This window comes from Bemisia tabaci, chromosome 10, assembly GCF_918797505.1.
Source record: "Bemisia tabaci chromosome 10, PGI_BMITA_v3".
In the NCBI taxonomy this organism is placed as follows: Eukaryota; Metazoa; Arthropoda; class Insecta; order Hemiptera; family Aleyrodidae; genus Bemisia; species Bemisia tabaci.
The window spans coordinates 19,885,162-19,908,120 of record NC_092802.1 but is presented as its reverse complement, the minus strand read 5'-3'; the positions used below and the strand labels follow the sequence as shown (position 1 = coordinate 19,908,120).

The window sequence follows — 22,959 nt, the reverse complement described above, 5'->3', positions numbered from 1 at the left end:
CCCATATTGGTTGCTTCGTATCACATGGTGGAAAAATTATGCTTATCGACGTTGTGAGTCGGCAATCACATAACTCGGTTTGCGGCGTCGCAGACTTCCTGTCATACTTTATTTTTTAAACGGAAAACTATACTCAACAGCCATTCTTTAAAACTGCCGTGATTTTTCTTCTCTGTGCAAAGAAAATTCTGCAAAAACTTTGAGGAAGCATGTCAATTTGTTCTCCTTAAAAAAAATAACATAGAGGCTGGGATTTTCAGACACCGCAAATGAGATGTGTGATTGTCGACTTACACCGTCGTTATGTTTGATTTTAGGTCCAATATGAATTTGGGGTCTTATTAAGTTACAAATGGGCGTGTTCCTACCAAACAGAACTATGTGCATTATGACGTGAGCTCTGCTGTGCATTATATTCTTATGGGTCTCAGGGCTCATGTCTTAATGCACATAGTTCCGTTTGGCAGAAATACGTCCAATTGTGCCGCTCACACTAGAATTTTAGGTTAAGTCTGAAATAAAAAACAATATTGTAGAAACCACGATTAAAATTCCCGTGCAAACTGCAATTTTGTGGGGGAACAGGTAACAAAATCGATCCTTCCGATGAGTGCAAATATCACAATTTTTTACTTAACCCTTTGTTGCATGAGCTAATCGTTGATTTTTGAAAGAAAATTTACATTGTACAGTATTTTTTCGACAATAGAGGCAATTGGAATCGGTTTTTGTAGGTTTTTTTTAAAGTTAGGAGATCAGACTTAAATTGCTCCCCCCAAAAAAATTATTAATTTGATTCAATTTAATACTCCAGCATAAAGATAGAGCTGAAAAGCATTTGTTGCTTTCATGCAACGCTATGCAATAAAGGGTTAACTGTAAAATCAACCATTAAAACGTCAGAATGCGAGTCTGTGACAGGCGGAAAAGACCCACATTTTGCGGGTACATATTCAGCCTACGAGTGTTTACATGGACCGCTTTTAAAAGAAAGAATCCGTCAGAAAGACACGTCAGCGATTGCCCAAAATTAACTGGTGCTTTATATTTTTTGTGTAAATTATTTTAAAAATCTCAGGGGATTTGCTTCGTGACGTGATGTAAGTTGACAGTGAAACTACCAGACGACGTATCTTGGTTTGCGACGTTGCAGACTTCCTACCATACTTACATGGGAAATCGCTCAACGTCAATTTTTGAAAACTTCCGTGATTTTTCTTTTCTGTGCTAAGAAAACTCAGTGAAAACTTCGAGGAGTGAATTGATTTGTTCTCCATCAAAAAAATAAAATGGGAGCGGAGATTTTTATGCACCGCAGACGAGGTACGTGGTCTGATATAACCGTCGACATGCCCGCAACCTTTCTAAAAAAAAAAAAAAAAAAAAAAAAAAAAAAAATGATGAAATTTTGCAGTGGCTGTGACTTTTTTCTCTGCTGAACGCGGTCAATTTAATGGCGACAGCAGTGGTTTTCGAAACGGGTATGTTTAGCAAGGGAAGAGAACAGGAAAGAGCGAAAAATCGAAAGACGTTAGGCCAAGTGGAGCCATTCTGTTCATACCTCGCAAGTTGAACCGATCTGTGAAGTTCATCCATCTCTCTTCGACGTTGTTATTGTGGTATTTAATGACCTTTTCTACACTCGCGTGTTCTTCTAGTTCTACGAATGGTCTGTTTCCTTGTTTTGTGCTGTTCAGAGAAAATCCTACACTCTTTAACATTTATGACTAAATTTGCAATATTTTTAGCACCAAGTGTGATGTTCTGTGGCCTTGTTCTGTGTTCTTTACCAACACATGTACTTATACATATTTGACAACATTCATGTTTTTTTCAAGTTTCTTCGTTCGGATCAAACGCAGTCAGTATCTTCGAAAAGAATGTTTCTGCAGGCCGATTATTGAAATTGATAGACAAAGCTTTAGACAAAGTAGCCATAGGGAATATGGAGGGATCCTATCGGTAGAGGCGTGTGGTAGCAATGGACAAACGAAGAAGGGTATAGACTAACTAACGGATACCCACGAGAGACCCCATAGTTGGTGCATCATTTTCTCCCATAGCCTACAGAAACTACCCATTTCAACCAATAGGATAGCTCCATATTCGCACTATGTCTTTTTTGTCCATCGTTTTGTCTATCAATTTCAATAATAAGACCGCTGTGCCCCTAAAAAAAGAACGAGATTAACATTCTAAGAATGTTCAGTAACTATACCTACCTCCACATCCCAACGATAAAAATAATCAATTTTGTAGTTTTAAATTAGTTACGTTGATGTCATTCGTGTATTATGAAATTCTATGACATCATACAATTTTTCATGACTGCATCTATGCTTTTGGGGTCGTGATTTATCAAGCACTCGTGAGTGATAGCAACTAAGGAATTTTTTTCCATCCATATTTTTTCATAGTATAAAGTGCGTTGCTATTACGCACATCGATGGCGTAAGTCCACAACCGTCGCAAACGATTAAATGAAAAACTACTCAACGGCAATTCTTTAAAATTGCCGTACCATTTCTTCTCAGTGCCAAGAATATTCTGCGAAAACCTCGAGGAATGATGTCGATTAAACTCCTTTCAAAAAATACAGTAGGAGCGGAAATTTTCAAACACCGCAAACGAGATACGTGGTTGCGGACTTACGCCGTTTTGGATGGAGATGTTGCATGTGTGAGGAATTTGCGATTTGACTGTTGATTCTCATGTAAAAGTTCGCGAGAAACACGATGGTGCCACTGGTTTTCTCTGATATCAATTCTCAAGCTCAAAAAAAGCTCTCAAGTTGAGGCCAAAATGGAGAGGATATCCCACGCTATCCCGAGAGTCCACTTCTACATCAAGACAAACTCTCCATGCAAAGATAGGGAGCAAATACATTGACAGGGCTGCCACTTTATTTGGGGACTCCAAAACTGGAAACACGGCAACCCTGCTAATGTATTTGCTCCCTATCTTCGCATGGAGTGTTTTTCTTGATGTAGAGGTGGACTCTTAGGATTACGTGGGATGTCTCCTCCATTTTGGCCTCAACTTGAGAGCTTTTTTGAGCTTAGGAGTTGATTTCAGAGAAAATCAGTGGCACCATCGTGTTTCTCACGAACTTTCACGAAAGAATCAACAGTCAAATCGCAAATTCCTCACACATGCAACATCTCCATTCAGGTAATATTCGGTTTAAGGGGATTCGATGGACGCCATATTTTTTGTCAGAAAAGCATGCGATATATCGCATCAATTGGTTCCATTTTTTCAGCTACTCGTCATTTTTCTCCAATTTTGAGATGGCAATTCTGTTGTCAGGAGACTAAAGCACTCACCAGTTTTAACAAATAAATTCAACGTAATAAAGGCGTGGTTTTTTTTTTTTTTTTTTTTTTTTTTTTTAGAGAGAAAACATCGCATTCGATACTGATATCGAAACTGCACACGAATGCGATATTTTCTCTCTAAAAACAACGACGTCTTTATTACATTGAATTTCTTTGTTAAATTGGTAAGTGGGTGCCTTAGTCTCCTGACAACAGAACTGCGATCTCAAAATTGGAGAAAAATTACGAGTAGCCACAAAAATTGGACCAATTGATGCGATATATCGCATGCCGTTCTGACACAAAATATGGCGTCCATCGAATCACCTTAATTTGCTTGATGCAAACTTACGCAGGTAGTTCATGGGCAGAAGAACCACAGAAGATCTCCGTGTTTCGGGAAAGTCTTATCGTGGAGAGTGACCGAAAAGCATAACCATGTCTCGCGCCGCGGTAGCCGCAATTATTTATCCGATTTTATTCATTCTATGCGTCGTTCCTCTCTTTTTTGTTCCTGCGAGTGCATTATTCGGCGGCCTGACCCGTGGAAAGTCGGCACCTCCTCAGTTTAAAGTCGAGGACGAGTACGAGACGGTGCGTGGTCATCCAGAGGTAAGAGCGTTTCGATGTGTATAATATGAATCCATAGAGTTTTAATGCAAATGGGAGAGCTCAGAGAGTCATGCCAAGCTCGACGAATTCCGAGCCCGGTGTTCGCCGAGCTTCGGTCACTTTTTCGATACATGTGATCCAAAATGGCGGTGTGGATTACGTGGGAATTCTTATCTTCTTTGTTTACGTCGGATGGCCGGGTAGGGTACCCGTGTATCGAAAACAATCGATCATGTATCGAAAAAGTGACCCGGCGTCACACAGGAGCAGTGTTCGAAACTCACATGCGCCAACGCGCCAAATTCGCCTAAGAAATCGGTCATGGCGCCTGAAAAAGAGGGCTCTGCGCCGACGTGGCCCCTAAAAATTGCCCCTCGCCTCTCCGAAAAAAAATCCTAATTTTTCTGTTTGGTGATTTTTCGGAATTTCCCCCAAGTTACAGTTACTAGTTTTGTGACTAAAACATCTTGCGTCTAACTTTTCACTAAATGCGCCGTGGTTTATAGGCAAAAAGTCCACGAATAATTAAATTTCCACTTTATATAGAATTTTTGTATTTATTTATTTATTTATTATTTTTTTTATGAAACTGCAAAGCAAGAAATTATTGTAAAAAATTATGGGAAAGCAATCCTCATTTACGAAATGAATGTATACCGTTCGAAAAAAAGTGAAATGAAAAGTGAAAGTGAAGATGAATAAATTCAATCATTACTTTTTTCATTTGTTTAAAAAAAAAAAAATCTGTCGGTTTTTTTTACACAGAAGCGGAGCAAGAAATTCCTGAACAACAAAGAAATGTTGTGGAAAAGTGCTGTTGTTATTTACAAGGCGAGCACAATTGGTAAGCTCAAATTTTAAAGTGTATGGTTTGCCAAAACAAAATATAACTTGAATGTAATTAAAACACAACATGGAATTTTAAGACTAGAACTTGGGAAACAATAAAAAGGGCCATTTCAAGGGTGCATTATCCTTCGAAGCTATAAATGTATTAGAAAAATTCGATTTGCAATGCTTAGTAGAACGGTTTTCACAAATCCAAGGTAATGAAAATAAAAGCAAAATAAAAAAATAAACTGGTGAATTTCAATAAAAACTTGTGTAACATGTGACGTAAGATGCTACAACTGACAAGCCCCGTGCATTTCTGAAAGCTTCAGCGCCTTCAATTTTTGAGTATGCAACAAGCACATCGAACACGATAAGTTGCATCAAAGCGCCACAAGCAACTCAGAATCAGTCTAGTCTTTGTCAAGCGAGATTGCTTTCAATTTTGAAATATGCAACACGCAACATCCAAGATCATAAAATCAAAATAATTAATAATCTCGTAAATTTGTATTAAATTCGTGTGCGAAAGAAATAAAACAACTGCATTAGCGAGGTTGCCGTGTTTTCAGTTTTGGAGTCCCCAAATAAAGTGTCAGTCCTGTCAATTTATTTGCTCCCTATCTTTGCATGGAGAGTTTGTCTTGATGTAGACCTTAACTCTCAGGATAGCGTGGGATCCCATCCATTTTGGCCTCATTGCAACTTGAGAGCTTTTTTTGAGCTTGGGAGTTGATTTCAGAGAAAACCAAGGGGAACCTTCGTGTTTCTCGCCAACTTTTATGTAAGAATCGATGGTCAGATCGCAAATTCCTCACACATGCGACATCTCCATTCTTCCAACAGGGTGTGACAGGTATATTTACTTAAAATACATGCACAAGTCATGCAATTTTGAAGTACGCACGTTTCACTGAGTAGCATTTGTCCAATTTATTTTTTTCCCAAACTTTGTCTTCTTTCACCAAGTACCTACCTGACTATCACACCTTCATTTTTCAATGAAACCCGACCAAGAAAACTATTGTAACTGTGTTTCTTTTCTCTTGTTTAGGATGTCCGTCGTCCTTTCAATGTTTGACGTTGATGGATGCCATGTCAAAATTTTCGCAGAATACTTGCGTGCGGTTTAAAGAATGGACTGGAGAAACTGATTACGTGGATTTGGTATTGATAGACTCAAGGTAGGGGTCTCTCAACTATATTTTATGTTTTTAATTTTTGCCTTTTGAGCCTTCAGTTACAGAAATCCTGCCTTTTTGCTCTTTTTAAATCATCTTTACAGAATATCCTTCAGTCAGGGAGGACAATTTTTTTTTACCTTTTATTTATATATTTCACCTACCATAACAATATTAAGAAATTTTACAATAGATTACATTTGGATTTACATTAGGTAACTGGTGGACACGGGGTCCTAACTAATAAACTATTAAATGGACCATTAGACAACCTTTTCTTAAAACTATATTGAGTGTTGACAGGTGTGCCAGGGAGGGCTTAATGAAGTGGAAGCCGAAGGTGTAGAGTCAGCGGTCCTGGACACACATGTAATAACAAATTTTAGGAAGTTCCAATAAATTACAGTTTCTATCACACCATTTAAAAAGTAAAAATAGATTATGGCAAGAGACACGAAGTACGCAGCGTCGCAAACTGAGTGTTTTCGCGGCTAGTCCCCAGAAGTTGCATTGGCACCATGATGGTGTCATCTGTGAAGAATTTCAGAAGCATCACTACTGAGGTTCAGAGCTCCTCTTTTTGTGTGATACTCCACGCTTTGCTACGCAGTTAGTTTAGTCGCACATCTGACTCTAACTCAATCACTGCGGATTTTCTCTACACATACGCAAATTAATCAACCGCTAGGATGGTCCATTTTTAATTCTATCTAAATTCTGAGGAGAGGAACCATGCAAACTGTTACTGAGAGTGTAAAACATTTAAAAAAAAAAAAAAAAAAAAAAAAAAAAAAAAAAAAAAAAATTAAATGGTGCTGCAACGTTGCTACAGTTAGGCCCGGTCTCTCATTTAAAGAAAAGGAACAAGTGCAGATCCTTGAAACGCCGCGATCTAAGATGACGCTTTTGTGTTAAAGGGTATTCTGCGATAAAAACCATTGAAACCACCTTTGAAATTCTAACTTTTGCACTGCCCATGGTATATATGCTATTAAGATTTTTCAAAGCATGTTCGCCATCTGATATTCTTCTGATAATATTATTTTTTTCAGCAATTTATCAGGTTTCCTGCATTATTTTTAAAGCAATGAATGGAGAAGGGGGAGGGGGTAAGTCAAGCTTACGTAAATCTAACGGAGGGGACGAGGAAGGGCTAGAGATTGGCACACACAGCGACTTACAGGGCAGGGAACAGTCTAAAAGTAGGCTAAAAGGGTTTGCGCAATTAATGCTTAAACGGCCTCATTAACTTATGGAATCCATTCTTAACCAACTACTAATCAAAAATAGATAGCTCCTTTTTCAATGCTATTACAACTAATTTGCTCTACGCTGTCAAAATATTATCGGTGCTGTATCAAACAGAAATATGATAAAATTTACTGCAGGGAAGATTTCCTTTTGAATCAACACAGTAAATAATGCTTGTTTAAAGATGAAAATATGCTTGTATAAAAAGGTGCTTAAGATGTTTCTATCAAGCAGAAACCCACTTTCATTCGGCGATTCTATTCTTGATTCAAAATAAAATCTTCTTGGCGGCATACTCAAGACTGTTTCTGCCTAAATCGAGTCACTTATTTCTCTAATGAAATTCAAAAATTATGGAAAACGTTATTAAATACGGATGCTAAGATTTAGTGAGTTTTCGGGCTACCGCTCTCAATTTGTGCCGTAGTATCTTGATTAATTTTGCGAGGAAAGCTCCGTACTCATGAAGGATGCCTGTTATTCTTAATATGTTGGAGCGCCGTCAATTTCGTATGAGACTGTGCAACACGTCTGTTGGTCAATAGTTGCTTGAAGCGCCGCGCCGTGGCACTCCGCGGCGCGGCGGATAACCAGCATGACACGCGCATAAGCGCCTACAAACCCAACAGGGATACTTCACGCATTGCGCAATGCGTGAAGTATCCCAGTTAGGTTTGAAGGCGCCAGCGCGTTTCGCGCTGGGAGCACACCGCTCCGCTGTGTTAGGTTCTAATATTTAAACTCGCGGAGTCAGCGTTTTTCAACTCATGATTTTGAAATGTTCGCACACTCTGCTTGGACAATCCTCATTGAAATTGATGAAAAAAATGTATCAAAGGAAAATATAATGTGTGTTTTATAAATAATATTGAAGTGGTTCTGTATCAAATTTAATTTTCTCCACAGCACTTCAATTTTTCCCTTTTATATTTTGTGTTTTTATTGTGCTGCATTGTGGTGCACAAGCAAACAAATTCTCAAAGTATTATCGTTTGATATTTGCTTGTAGCACAGAAATATTAGGAGGAGCCGAAGGCCTAGGAAGAAAGGGTGGCAAGCAACTCTTTATGATAAACAAGGAAACCTTCCACGAATTCGTGATTTTACACGAATTGGGACATGTTCTGGGTTTAATTGACGAAGTGCGACGGCCGGACAGAGATAACTTCATAGATGTATTTCCCAACAACATTAGACCGGTATGTGATTAGACAATTTTGGGGATGGGTTTTTTCAGAGGTGCGCAACATGGAATTCCCCTTTGTTTAAGCCAGTTTTATACCGGATTGTTTCATACGTAAGAGAGCGATCGCAATTTTGACATATTCTTGATGCAAGTATAATAAATATACACAGAGTTTTGACTCTTGATAGAGGTTTGCACGTCATAGGTTAATGGTTCAGATTTACGGTCTGAACGGGAAATTTTGATTTTTTAAGAATGCACTTTTCAAACAAAAAGAAAGTACTACGTTATTAGTTCAGTTTAAAACAAGATACGTGCTCTCTGCCAAAAATAGTTGTTTTTCATTGGAAAGTGCAGTTTACTTAATTACAGTTTCTATGGTATGGCTATAGGACATTTCGTTAACAATTTTTTGTCCGCGCACCTATTTTTTTCAGGAGTTTACGTCCACGCGTTTTTCGGCAGGAGAGTTTTGGTCCACGTACCAATTGAGACCCAAAGTTAATTGGTTCACGTGCAAATACAAACGCCGATTGCTCACGATGTTTTTAGATGAGATTGTATAATGTCTTGGAAGAATGCGGGTTTGCTTGTTTTTTTTTGTTTGTTTGTTCCAACGGAGAAAACTGTTTCATTGAGATTTTTAGTAGAAGTGGGGGAGCGTCAATTCCACGGAGGAAAATTCACTAATACTCTCTACGCCTCTTTGATGCAACCAGACTTGATTATTTTTCAAGAAAATTTCATCTTGTTGTACACCTGAAACGGAAAAATCTTTTGATTTGCCTGAGTTAAAGCCTCCTACATTTTTCCTGTGTGCGATAACTTCGCGACGGAGCCAGCGTTTCACGGCGCTTCGAGCTACTATTTCGCCACGGAGGTGTTGCACAGTATCATACGAGATTGAAGGCACCCCAACGTATCATGATTGATGGCATCTTTCAAAAGCACGAAGTTCCTTAGCAAATTTCATGGAGTGACGACAACGGAAAGAGAGCGGTAGTCAGAAAACTAACTGATAGTGAGTTCAAGTATCCGTAATCAATAACGTTTAGCATGATTTTTTCACTTCATCAAAGGAAAAAGTGACTTGATTCAAACAGAAATATGATAAAATTTACCGCAGGGAAGATTTCCTTTTGAATCAACACAGTAAATAATGCTTGTTTAAAGATGAAAATATGCTTGTATAAAAAGGTGCTTAAGATGTTTATATAAAGCAGACACCCACTTTCATTCGGCGGTTTTATTTTTGATTCAAAATAAAATCCTCTTGGCGGCATACTCAAGACTGTTTCTGCCTAAATCGAGTCACTTATTTCTCTAATGAAATTCAAAAATTATGCCAAACGTTATTAAAAACGGATGCTAAGACTTAGTGAGTTTTTGGACTACCGCTATCTTTTTGTACCGTAGTATCTTGATTAATGTTGCGAGGAAAGTTCCGTACTCATGAAAGATGCCTGTCATTCTTAATATGTTGGAGCACCGTCAATTTCGTATGATACTGTGCAACACCTTTGTTGGTCAATAGTTGCTTGAAGCGCCGCGCCGTGGCACTCCGCGGCGCGGCGGATAACCAGCATGACACGCGCATAAGTGCCTACAAACCCAACAGGGATACTTCACGCATTGCGCAATGCGTGTGGTATCCCTGTTAGGTTTGTAGGCGCCAGCGCGTTTCGCGCTGGGAGCACACCGCTCCGCTGTGTTAGGTTCTAATATTTAAACTCGCGGACAGCGTTTTTCAACCCATGATTTTGAAATGTTTGCACATTCTGCTTGGACAATTCTCATTGAAATTGATGAAAAAAAAATGTATCAAAGGGAAATATAATGTGTGTATTGTAAATATTGTGGTTCGGTATCAAAAATAATTTTTTTCACAGCTCTTTAATTTGTTCATTTTATATTTTGTGCTTTTATTGTGCTGCATTAGGGTGCACAAGCAAACCTTGGCTTGCAAAGTTGATGTACCTTGACATTGTTTTGATTGATTTTTATATTACTTTTTTTGCAGGACCAGAGGCATTTTTTTCAAAAACATAATCGGACGGACGTAAATCTGTTGGGGAAACCCTTTGATCATGAATCGATAATGTTGTATGCTTCGGGTGCTGGCGCAAAAGGAGGGGTGATGTAACTTTTATCTCTTCGTTGAACTTCCTCGATTATTTAATTTGAAAAGGAAGGATATCGATAAGGGCCGTCCTCAGGGCCACCCAGCTGAATTTCTTCAACTACGCAATGCATGATAATTTGGTCATTTCCGGACTCAGTTTGTGTCTGATACTGGGGCCGAAGCGTGGGGAAAAAGGCCAATTTTGCGAAAAATGCGGATTTTTTTGCATTCGACCGCAAAACCCTCATGCATATTTCATCAAAATTGACCCCAGACCAATATTTAGGCAAGTAATAAACTCGAAAATTACCAAACTATGATGTATAAAATATATACCTTCAATGAACAAAAAATCATAGAGTTGATCAAAGGTACAGATAGATCAGAGGTGATTTTGCAAGTTTCCAACTTTTTTTTTTTGCCTCCATTCAAATCCTTTGAAAATATTTATTTCAGGTAAGGCAAGCTATCTCACCAAGAACCGGATTGCCATACATACTTTCAAATTGAAAGAACACGTATTTTACTCTTGGACTAGAAGTCCACCAGTCACTTAAAATAACATAAATTGAATCTAACTATGGTTAGGGTCTATGAGTGTTTATTAGTCCATTATATTTACTCTAGTATATTAAAGTATATTATTCCATTACAGATGTTAGAAATTTCCGTTATGATTTCATTTTTAAGCAGGAAAATAACGTGACATTTTTTATAAGGTTTTATTGAACATTTTCTTTCGCAGAAAAGCTCTAAAAACGCTCAGTTCAACCTCATTCCCACAAATTAGCACTTCGTGTGGGATTATGAATAGAAAATTGCCACTTCACATCAATTTTTCATCTAAGAATTCGGAAAATCAGCAGTACGCGTCTATTCCGACGTTTCGGGGAATGGAATTCCTTTTCCTGATAACGCACCCGTAGTGCAGGCTCAGTGCCGTTTCTCACTTAGCGTTATAGATTTTACGAACAGTCCCTTGCTACGACTGAGGAGGGTAATCACCCTGAATCGCCACCGAATCCAGCGGCGATTTTTGAGAACTGGCAACACTGTTTGGCTCAATTTAAATTTATGTAAAACAATCGATTTTTTGGTGCAGCGCCTCACTTAACTCAAAATAGATATTTTTGATAGATTTAAATGGAGGAAAACCGTATTAATTGCCAACTTGCAAAATTGCAATCGGGTGATATTGACGTTGGGGTTTCCTTCCAACTAACAGATACTTTGGAGACATATTCAGCCTGCCTATAAATCGAAAAGCCATGGATTGATATTGTTGCAGAACCTACATCTCAGTCACGGAGATATTCATACAATCAACGATCTTTACAGATGTCGCGGTAAGTCACACATTTAATGCACAACTAGCTGGTAGATAGGAATGGTAAATTTTGTGTGTGATCAAAATTAGAGGGTCGGGGGGTTTCATAAGTGTCGCAGGGATGCGGAATTTAAAAACTTTAACTCGAGTCAAAGAGGTTGTTCCAAAAACGCCGATTTTGGCCCCCCCCTGGATTTGGCCCAAACTTTGCTCAGATGTTGTACTAAGTGTCCCCGATGCTTGGGCAAAATTTCAGCCCCCTCGGATAATTAGGAGGGAGGGGGCAGGGGGGCAAAATTCCAATTTTTTTAAAACTTTAAAAATCGATATCTCGCGAACGGTTTGAGTGTAAGTGTTGCGGTTTGCGCTAAAAAACGTCAAAAAATATTCTCTACAAGAATATTAATGCGGTTTGCAAGGTTGCGTAATTTATCGCGGTCATAAATCGATTTTTTCGATTTTGAAGGTTCGACTTTTTTTCGTTTTTCGTCTCTCCTCTCCAGGCTATCGTTGCTATATGAATAAAAACCAATTGAGGTGATTCTCCATGAAATTCTGCATCTACCACACTTTGTTGGATCTTGGGGAAACGATTCGTTCGTGAGTTATAGCGATTTTTCTGCGCGTTATCGGTTACGCGCGGGCGGCTTATCGGCGGCGCTCCATCCCGCGCGGGCAAGGCAGAGGTTGTTTCACCGCTAGGGCCTTATATTCATGCTGTAGGCTGTAATTATCGATATTTTCTCCTCCCCCCACCCTTCCCCTGCAATACATATTTGTTTAATACTTCGTTATACAGGGTATCCCAGACCACCCGTAACAGGTCTTTTTCTCCGTTGGTTTAGGTAGTACGAAGTGGGGGGCCGCGGGATTGAATAGGGAATTGACCCCAAGGAATCCGAATTTCATGGTCCCGATGCCCCCCTAGCCACCCTCGGGGGGTAAAAGGGGGAGGCACAATGTCTCCCGACTTTGGGGATCGTGACCCCCTCTTTACCTCACAAGGAGGGCTAGGGGGGCATCGGGACCATGAAATTCGGATTCCTTGGGGTCAATTCCCTATTCAATCCCGCGGCCCCCCACTTCGTACTACCTAAACCAACGGCGAAAAAGACCTGTTACGGGTGGTCTGGGATATCCTGTATAACGAAGTATTAAACAAATATGTATTGCAGGGGAAGGGTGGGGGGAGGAGAAAATATCGATAATTACAGCCTACAGCATGAATATAAGGCCCTAGCGGTGAAACAACCTCTGCCTTGCCCGCGCGGGATGGAGCGCCGCCGATAAGCCGCCCGCGCGTAACCGATAACGCGCAGAAAAATCGCTATAACTCACGAACGAATCGTTTCCCCAAGATCCAACAAAGTGTGGTAGATGCAGAATTTCATGGAGAATCACCTCAATTGGTTTTTATTCATGTAGCAACGATCGCCTGGAGAGGAGAGACGAAAAACGAAAAAAAGTCGAACCTTCAAAATCGAAAAAATCGATTTATGACCGCGATAAATTACGCAACCTTGCAAACAGCATTAATATTCTTGTAGAGAATATTTTTTGACGTTTTTTAGCGCAAACCGCAACACTTACACTCAAACCGTTCGCGAGATATCGATTTTTAAAGTTTTAAAAAAATTGGAATTTTGCTTCCCTGCCCCCTCCCTCCTAATTATCCGAGGGGGCTGAAATTTTGCCCAAGCATCGGGGACACTTAGTACAACATCTGAGCAAAGTTTGGGCCAAATCCAGGGGGGGGGGGGGCAAAATCGGCGTTTTTGGAACAACCTCTTTATGCGAGCCACTAAGGTGCCATTATAATTTTCTTTGAAACTGGAAAGCTCAAAACTAGCTGTGTGACAGGAAATGGAACTAATTGTTCGAGAATAATAAGTAATAAAAATAATGAAAATTCTTCACAAAATTCAATTTTGGAAAAAAGAAAATTTAACTGAATGTGTTTCATTGCTCAACGATATCTTTAAAACAAATTTTAAGTTTAATGATCCAAACACTTTCCCACGAACAAATACAATTTTGTTGGAGATTCTGGAAATTTGTAATGAGAAAGTGGCTTTCTCGTATCCAAGTCCTCGATTTGAACCAACTTTTTCAAGTAGAATCATGTTCAAATTTATCTTGAATGTTTAACTTCAAGAAATGGACAAACCCCAAAATTCAAAGACCTGTTTTTTCATTGGCCCTCTCTCTAAGGGCGCCAAGTGTGCTACTACACGGCCGGCCAAAGACAACAGTTTTTAATTATTACATTTTAAACAGTATTATTATTTTTTCTAGGAACAAATCAAAAGCCAAGATTCCCTGTAGATGTCATTTGTGATTTCGGACATAACGATTGTGGATTTAAATGCAAGTATTCAACTACCTGGCAGTGGATTAATTCGGGTTAGCTCCATTTTTTTTTTTTTTTTTTTTTTTTTTTTTTTAAAAGTTAAATATACTGAAAAATGTTTTTATTTTGTAGTAAAGACCAAACAATATGTCATTTTTATTTTTATTTAGATCTTTATTAACGTCTCAAGGCACAGCAATGCAACAAGTTAGACAATTATTCCAAAAAATCAGCAGGATGGATTTAATCAGAGGCACAGCATCGCTCTAAAATGGAGTTGACATAACCTTGAGGTAAAACACATTCAGAGAGAAATGCAACCTTAACTCACCTATTCTCACCGCTTCAGCGGGGTCGACATGGAAATGAACCCTGCTGTTTTTTCGACACTTCATATCAAACTGATTTGAAAATGGTGCCTCTCTCAAGGAAAACTCTCAATATTATGTACCATTTCCGAAGAAAAGCGAAAAATTCAAGAGACTATCAGACAGAAATTCAGGAATACAACAACCTATTTATAATAAAAAAAACAATCGTGATAGTTGCTGTTGATAATAAAAAAGAGCGTATTTTTCTACACGACACTTAATGGTAAAAATCCGTGTTTTTCAGAGGTTGCAGGTATTGCCTCCGGTTTCCTGGTGAGCAAACCACGAAGATGGTCCTATCACTCCTCACGCGGCCTTTGGAGCGTCAATTTCTACGGTTTAAGCCCTCTGGACGTCAAACGTAGACGTAGACCTAAGGGCTGTATAATTTTTAAGTACCTATTTCATATATTGGAACCTAAATTAGTTGCTTTGAAGGTTAGTGTCAAAAAACCGCTTGTGAAAAATCTGCCTTAAACATTCAAGAGTATCTACCGATGAGGAATGATTTATATCCTCAGTGTGTGATGGAGTTTTCTAAATGCATACTCTTGGGAAATATTGCTTGTATCATAGGACTTTGGGTGCAAATAATTTTCCATTCACTTTTTACACATCACGAAAACTTGATGAGGGAAATAGACTTAGCATTGAAGGTGCCAAGTCATATAGTTTGACAAAATTCATACTGAGGTAAAAATTGTGGATGAAACAAGGTACCCAATTCCAGCAGGGGTTGCATCTTAAACTTTCCGCTCTGATAAAAATATCCTGTTTTCTCGATTTTATATCGAGGGTTCTCACTGAATCTTTCGAGTTACTTTACCAGTCCGTTAACAACGTGAAAAGACAAATTAGAAGTCAAACAAGTAAAAAAAAAGCAGAGACGTCTAAACGCGGGCTCAAATCAAGCAATTTCGAAATCGTTTTTCGTGAGGAAACATTCTCGAAAAAAATTCGAGAAATTTCTTGTGAACTGAGTGCAAACTTGAATATATAAAAGCAAAATGATGAAAACATGCTGAGCAAGCTCATAATTACTCGTATGGTGCCTCCTTCCTGGCTCCAGGGCCGGATTAAGGGGGTGGCCACAAGGGCCGCAGCCCATGGCGGCAAATTTTGCAATTTCTTTTTCAAATGTAGGTATAAAAATAAAATTGCAAACGGGAAAAGGCGACAAAATCTTGCATTTCCTGTGAGTATCGTAATTTCTGATTTTGTCGTTTTGCGGTGATACAAAAGACAGCACCTTTAATTGGTCGAGTTATGAGAGAAACCAAACACGCAATTTGGCCAGAACGCTCATTTATGAACATTCTTGGCCGTTTTGGTCTGACATTGGAATCTGAATTTTGTCAGTGACATTTTTGTGTCAGATGGTTGGCTGTCCTTTCATTAGTATAGTTGAGAGAGAAACCAAACACCCAATTTGGCCTGGAGCGGCGCGGCGCAGAGAGCAATGATGACGAGGACTTGAGATGAAAAGAAGAAGCCTTCGGCGCGGCGGTCGACATGTAACACATATTAGCACCTACAAGACTGCATGAATACTTCACGCCTAGCGTCAAATACGGTGTGGTCAGCAGCGGTCGCCGTGTAACGCATAGCGCCTATAAGACTGCATGGATACTTCACCCATTGCGTCAAACACACTGCGTTCAGCAGCGGTCGGCGTGAAAGGCATAGCGCCTACAAGAGTGTAGGAATACTTCACGCATTCCGCCAAACAAAGTGCGATCAGCACGGCGCGGCGGTGGAAGTTACAATTATTGAACCACATTTATTCTTAATTTTTTCGTTCTTTTCTTATTAATGGAAGGCATTGTCCACACAGAGACAGGTTTAAGGAACTTAACTTTCGCGCTAAGTTCCGTGAATTTTTGCTAGAAGTGTTGACAGGGCTTCCGCAAAAAATGTGACCAACACGAGTAAACGCGTCTTATGCATCCCCCTCCCTCCGGCACGTTCACTTGACTGTTTTTATCGATATTTCAAAACGAATGAGATGGGGGCGGAGAAATACAGGCGGCCCATGGGCGGCAAGTTGGAAAATCCGGCCCCGCTTGGCTCACAAAATGAACTGAATTAATCCATCCCTCGAACACAGGTTTCGACCAATTTTCGCTAAAATAGCTCTTTTGATAAGTGACAATCATAATTTGTAATCGGAGTTGTTGTTTCTTTTTTTTTTGTCGATAAAGCTGTTTAAAGTGGAGCTAAGCACGCCCTACGATCTGATACACAGCCCGGAGCAGGACTTGGAAATTTGGGCTGATGATTCTGAAATCAATGAATTTAGATCATGGAAGCGAGTCGCTGTTCGCATTACTGTTTTAAAACCATTCATGGTAAGAAATGCATTCTGTTTGTGTCTCTCCCTCTAAATTTTAGTTAATTTCAAGAGAGTTAAACCGTGGGAAAATTCTCAAATCATCAAAAGCCGTTCAGTTTGATCTTTTGGAAAATAAAGAAAGAAAGTAACAAGAAAAAAAAAAACAAAAAAAAACAAAAAAAAAAACCCCAAAAAAACAAGCGGGAAAGTTCTAATACTGTCGTATTAGAAAAGCGCTCAGGTGTTAGAAATGTCTTTAGTGAAGAAAGGAAGTACAAACTCCGTCGACTTGGCTGGGAAATGGAAATAAAACATCAGCTGATAGCAAACAAAGGTTACCAAGGAAACCGTAAACGCGTATTTTCGTTTCCCGAAAATGAGCTCACCGTTGAGCTCATCAGGCGCGTTTTTTTTTAGGCTTCATTTGAGTTCAACGATCAATTTCGATAACTCTACCGCTGAGAAATTTTCTTATAGACAAACGATCGAAACTACCTACGCATTACGTTAAAAGCATAAAATACAGTTTTCACAGCTTTATTTATTTTAAAAATGGACCCCCCCCCCCCCCCTCAAAAAAAAGCCTACACGTCGATGAGCTGGTGCGCCATTTAAACGCATTAGCACTAGTATACTAGTACTCAGAGGCAAGTCGAAAACAAAAAGCGCTGCCTATCGGCTGAGCGCTTAACAGTAAATTGCGCACATGCCATAATGCTGCTTGATTGCTTATTCTTACCACGATAATCTCCAGAACAAGCAACATTTGATGCGTCTTCAACATTTGAATATTTGTATGAGCATCTGTAGAACATGTCTGCTTTGACTATTCACTGTGACGTATTTTCGTTTCCCCAACAAAATATGGAACTTGATTATAAGGTAGCAAAATTGGCTCATACAGTTCAAGTTTCTACAAGTGCGCACGACTGCACAACTCCTGTCGAAAAGTTTGCTGATTTCTGCTTGTGGTCAAAACAAAACTCGACGAAATTTTCAGTCAAATATGCCCAACAATTTTTAGCAGGAGTATAATTATTGTTGCTGTTGGTTTGTAGATTATGGGCAATCTAGCCGAATGCAGGGTAATCGGCCGAATTCCTGGATTTGAAGATAGAACGTGCTGCCCCCGTTGACCATTGACGATTAGGAGAGTGCAATTTGTGCGGAGAGATTTTGCTGTTTAATGGAACTAAGGTTATGCTCTTTTGTCTGAAAAAAGACGATATACCTCGTCACCCTCCGACCAAAGTATTAAAAGCGCCATGCGACGGTCATTTCCGCCACCAATTTCATTTTTTACAGAAAAATTGTTCAACGAAGATGACCAAAAATATCACTGAGTTTTCTTTATGATGCTAATAAAATTCAGTGAAATTATGAAACAACCATCACTTAAATTTCTCTGTATAAAAATAAAAGGGCGGCGGAAAGTTTGAAACGGTGCATGGTGCAACGCTTGTGATACTTTGGCCGGAAGATGGCGTCTTCTCGTTTACTTAATGTCGGCCCATCTAAAAACGTATCGAAATTTTCAGCTCAAGTTCCTGTCGATATTTGAGGAAGACTCGGAACAAAACTCGGTAAAAATCGATGAGTTCGAACTGCGGTATATGTCGTGCGAAGATGAAACAGCCGTTGATGGAAGACAGATGGTACCGCTGGGTGATCGATCGAAAAAAGATGATGGCAATGGAACGAATCCAGAAAACGGTCTTCCGGAACAGGCTTCCTTGACACCATCTGGATCCTTATCGCCATCTGGATCCCTATCGCCATCTCGATCCTTATCACCGTCCAGATCACTATCGCCATCTCGATCCTTATCGCCGTCTGGATCACTATCGGCATCTCGATCCTTATCGTCATCTGGATCACTATCACCATCTCGATTATTAGCGTCGTTCCGATCATTATCATCGTCGTCATCTCGATCGTCATCATCATCGCGATCATCGTCGTCATCTCGATCGTCATCGTCATCTCGATCATCAGCGTCATCGCAAACGTCTGAGTCACCCAAAAACCTTTGGTATAATTTTAAGAGGAGAGTGGGTCCCTGGGCAGTCAGGCAGGCGGGGAAAGCGGGAAAAGTGAGAAAAATACGATCAGCATTTAGGGTGATTTCGGACCGGGTTATGTCCTTCCAACAGCAAATGACAACTAAAACGTCGAGGAAGTAACGTCTTGCGATCTAACGAGGCATGAACTGCCATCGTTGCGAAGAGACTAAAACGAAGCGTAAAAATCGCCTTCAATTAGCCGATTATACAATAGAACCCACCGCAATGCTCGATAAATTGCTTGTAGCCTTCCAGCAGTATTTTATCTTACGCTCACTGTTATTTATCATTGATTGAAATCGCGGAATAGATAGTCACACATTTCGAGTGAAAATTCTTAGACAATTTTTTAACATTTGAATTCATGCATTGATATTTTATGGCGGTTATACAATTACGAGAAGTTTATCGAATAAAAAATTTACGCATGGCTCAACACGCACCTTGGCTCTGGGGCATATGTTTACAACAACTACATTTAACGATCCATGGAGTAAAATAAAAATCGACGTACCTGCAAATATGTGTATAGTTTGATGGCAATTTATTTGCATAATAATACTTGCTTCATCTAGACCTATTGGACGTTGAGTTATTTGTCGGGTGTATCATTTCCATTCTCTAATTTGAGTCGGATACTTCACGCCTAATAACTGCACCATGACATACATCAACCAATAGAGTATAAGTGGACCATTCGACAGGATATGGATTAAAGTACTACAATACATGATATATCGTAAAAATCGCCAATATCAACTGATATTGTTGTTCCTCAGACGAAGGAACAGAATTCCATTTCAAAGTTGCAACGTTTTTTCAAGAGTATTACCGTGCGATTCTTGTTCAAATGTCACTGCCTTTATCATGCTATCAGAAGAATGATTAGTAAAATTTTCAGTCAGAATTGCCTTACGGTTTTTCAGCATAAGTAAAATTTTAGAGTGAAAATTTTGCAACATTGAAATTCAGTTACGTATTTTGTCTGAAAAACAACGATATGAGAAATTAACGTTTATAGTTTGCGTTATAATCAGTGAATTTAAATGTCATAACCAGGACGGAACCAAAGCCAATATAGATCGATTTAGCCGTAGACTGCTCATGAATCTTTGGCAGATATTGCTCTTCGGTTTTATAGACATTTCCTCTCTCTTTTGGCACTTATTGATCTTGGCTCCATAGCCACAGCTATGAATGAGCTTCTGATAGCTTGAAACGACCATTTTTCCAACTTGTTATCTTATTCAACTTTTTACCTTCTTGTTCGTAAGTTGAGTTGTCCCATCTTTTAAGGAGCATTTTAAACTTTTTTTTTTTTTTTTTTTTTTTTTTTTTTTTTTTTTTAAGTTGGGTAAGTTAACGAGTTGGATAAACAGGGTGTTCCGTGCCGCCTAAAGTTCAATTTCAGCTGCACAGTGAGAAAATCGATTAAAAAATAATTATGTCTGTTGACCTGAATTCATTACACGCGATCACTAACGAAAGTTTGACACCATTAAAGCCAGTCGACATGCAGTTTTTGTATCTATTTTTTTTCTAAAATAAGTCTGATGTGGCTCAAAACGTTTTTGACCTTGCAATGTTTCCAAATTAGATCTTGATCATCAATATCATTTCTTTATCGCACTTTTAGAGCCCCCATCTCTCTGCCCCGCATCGTATACTTCAAAATCACTGCGGCGTGTAGAAAAACGTGCTAAAATCGTGGAAAATGATGACACGAGGCACATTTAATTTCCATTTTGTGCGTTTGATGGCTTTTTGGCCTCTTTGGCGTGTCTCCGGAATTTTCCATTGCCCTCGCATTTTAAACTTTTCCGAAAAATCGACTCTTAAAACGAATTTCGCGTTTTCCTAATCGTGAATTTTTCGTCACTTCACATTTTCATGCTGCAAATGTCCCGCTCTCAGGATTATAACGATTTCAATTTTTTCATTCTGGATATCGATGGCCAAAGATGGAAACCACGTATCTGCTTTGCATAATCTCCTCATCAGTGGCGTGGCGTGCTTTTCGATCCATCGATATTTCTCCATTTGAAGCTGTGGTAGATAATCGATTATCAAGGTGTTCGCTGCGAACATCCTGTTAATCGATACTTTTCCGTAGGTTTAAATTGCAGATCAATAGATATATCGCAAAGCACTCCACGCTACTGTTCCTCATGCTATCATATTTTTTCGAAGAGAAACGAGCCAAATTCATAGCTTGCAATTGTGTACAGAATATTTTGCTGACAAAGAAAGAAAATCAAAGACGTTTTTAAAGGATTATTTGTATGTTGACTAATTTTCTTACAAAATATAAAGTACAACAAAAATGCTGTAACATCAAATTTTCTGAATGTCGACGGTGAAACTATCAGACTACGGAACTCGGTTTGCGACGTTGTAGACTTCCTGTCATACTTTATTTTTTAGGTGTAAAACTACTCAACGTCAATTCTTGAAAACTTCCGTTTTTTTCCTCCCTGTGCGAAGAAAACTCTATGAAAATTTAAAGAAATAAAATTAATTTGTCCTTCTTCAAAAAAATAAAATGGGAGCGGAGATTTTTAAACATCGCCAATAAAAGACACGTGGTCTAGTAGTTTCACAGTCGATTTATAATCATACTCATGCTACCCAGTGGATTGTTTGCCTGTCTAGACGAATTAAAGATTTACTTCAAGTGGAACATGTTTTTGAGTAAGTGTACACAGATTGTACACCCTACTTACCCCGGGTCCATTACAGCATTCACCACTGATGTGTGTACATATGGTGGTGGTTAATATGCTTTACATGTTCCAACATCGTTTGGGTGTAAGCGAGAGTAGTGCCTATAATGCAAAAGCATAGTCTCATCTTCAAAAAAGTAAAACTTATTCTCATATTTATTTTATTTAGGAACTACAAAGTATAAACATAATTACTCTAACCCCCTAGTATTTACAACAGATGAAAAAGTTGCTGTAGAGTTTAGACATAAAATTCCAAATGGAAGTGCTGTTATTTTTCAGCTCGAGTGATGTAAATTAAGGGTATGTGAAACTAAGGTTATTTTTTTAATTTTAACCCACTCGAAAAGACATGAAAAGAAAACAAACAGTTTCATCCCCTGTGGATATACTTCGCAGTTCATCATATTTTGTGACGAAAAATCACTATAATCCACAAGAAGGATCAACTTTATACTCTTTTGAAAATTACTGAATGTTCGTGAGACATTTTCTCGTTTGTGATGAATCGGTTACTCCCTCTTAATCATATACGGATACGTATTCGAAAGATCAAACAGGCGATATTGTATCGATATCGATTGGCTCAACGTGTAAAAATAGCCTCAAGAGTTTATAGAGCAATCTCAGGGAACGGGTTTGTTTGTGACAGATATTTGATTTCTGTCAGTATTAAATGGCAATGGAAAGTAAAATTTACGGGAATTTTCTCATTTTAAACTTTTCCTACTGCAATCCTAAAATTTTTGTTCGAGGTTATGTTCTATTGTTTTGGACGAAACGATACATCGAACTACTATCGAATACAATCTAAAAGAAACCACATAAGCCTCCTCGAGGAAATAAGCAGTGTGAGGAATGGAAATGAACATCAAAGTATATTAAAACTGTATGGAATATCTGGAGAGTCTAGCATAATAAACCTACGGCGCTGAAGATAACTATTCATGCATAGTATAACTAACACAAGGCTGCATCGATCGTATTTGAAGGCGACTTTGACCGTCGGACTACACTCTGATTTCTGATGCGGTCGAAGCAAATTGTCAGTGGTCAAAAAGTTGATTACAAAAAGTGTAATAGAGGAGATCTAATCATATTCCAGCGTTACATAATTTCCATCATAATTCGTCTCATTACTTTAACAATGTATATAAGTGTGACTTCATCGATAACTTCCCTTGATGGTACGTTACTCGCAACAATTCGCTACCTTCCGACCAAAGTACCACAAGCGCCATTTTCACCGCGACATTGAGTCATGAACAGTTTCGAAATACCAAGATGCATTTA

General features: G+C 38.9%; 1 protein-coding gene across 1 annotated transcript; it reads left to right on the top strand.

Moving 5' to 3' along the window:
- The first annotated feature begins 3,589 nt into the window (after positions 1 to 3,589).
- LOC140225652 (uncharacterized) lies at positions 3,590 to 19,789 on the top strand. Its single transcript, XM_072305240.1, has 10 exons — positions 3,590 to 3,929; positions 4,695 to 4,773; positions 5,815 to 5,944; positions 8,202 to 8,391; positions 10,399 to 10,512; positions 11,726 to 11,846; positions 14,123 to 14,230; positions 14,793 to 14,986; positions 16,750 to 16,896; positions 18,419 to 19,789. Exons 1-10 carry the CDS (start codon positions 3,756 to 3,758, stop codon positions 19,061 to 19,063), a joined length of 1,902 nt encoding a protein of 633 aa, XP_072161341.1. The 5' UTR covers positions 3,590 to 3,755; the 3' UTR covers positions 19,064 to 19,789.
- The last annotated feature ends 3,170 nt before the right edge of the window (positions 19,790 to 22,959 follow it).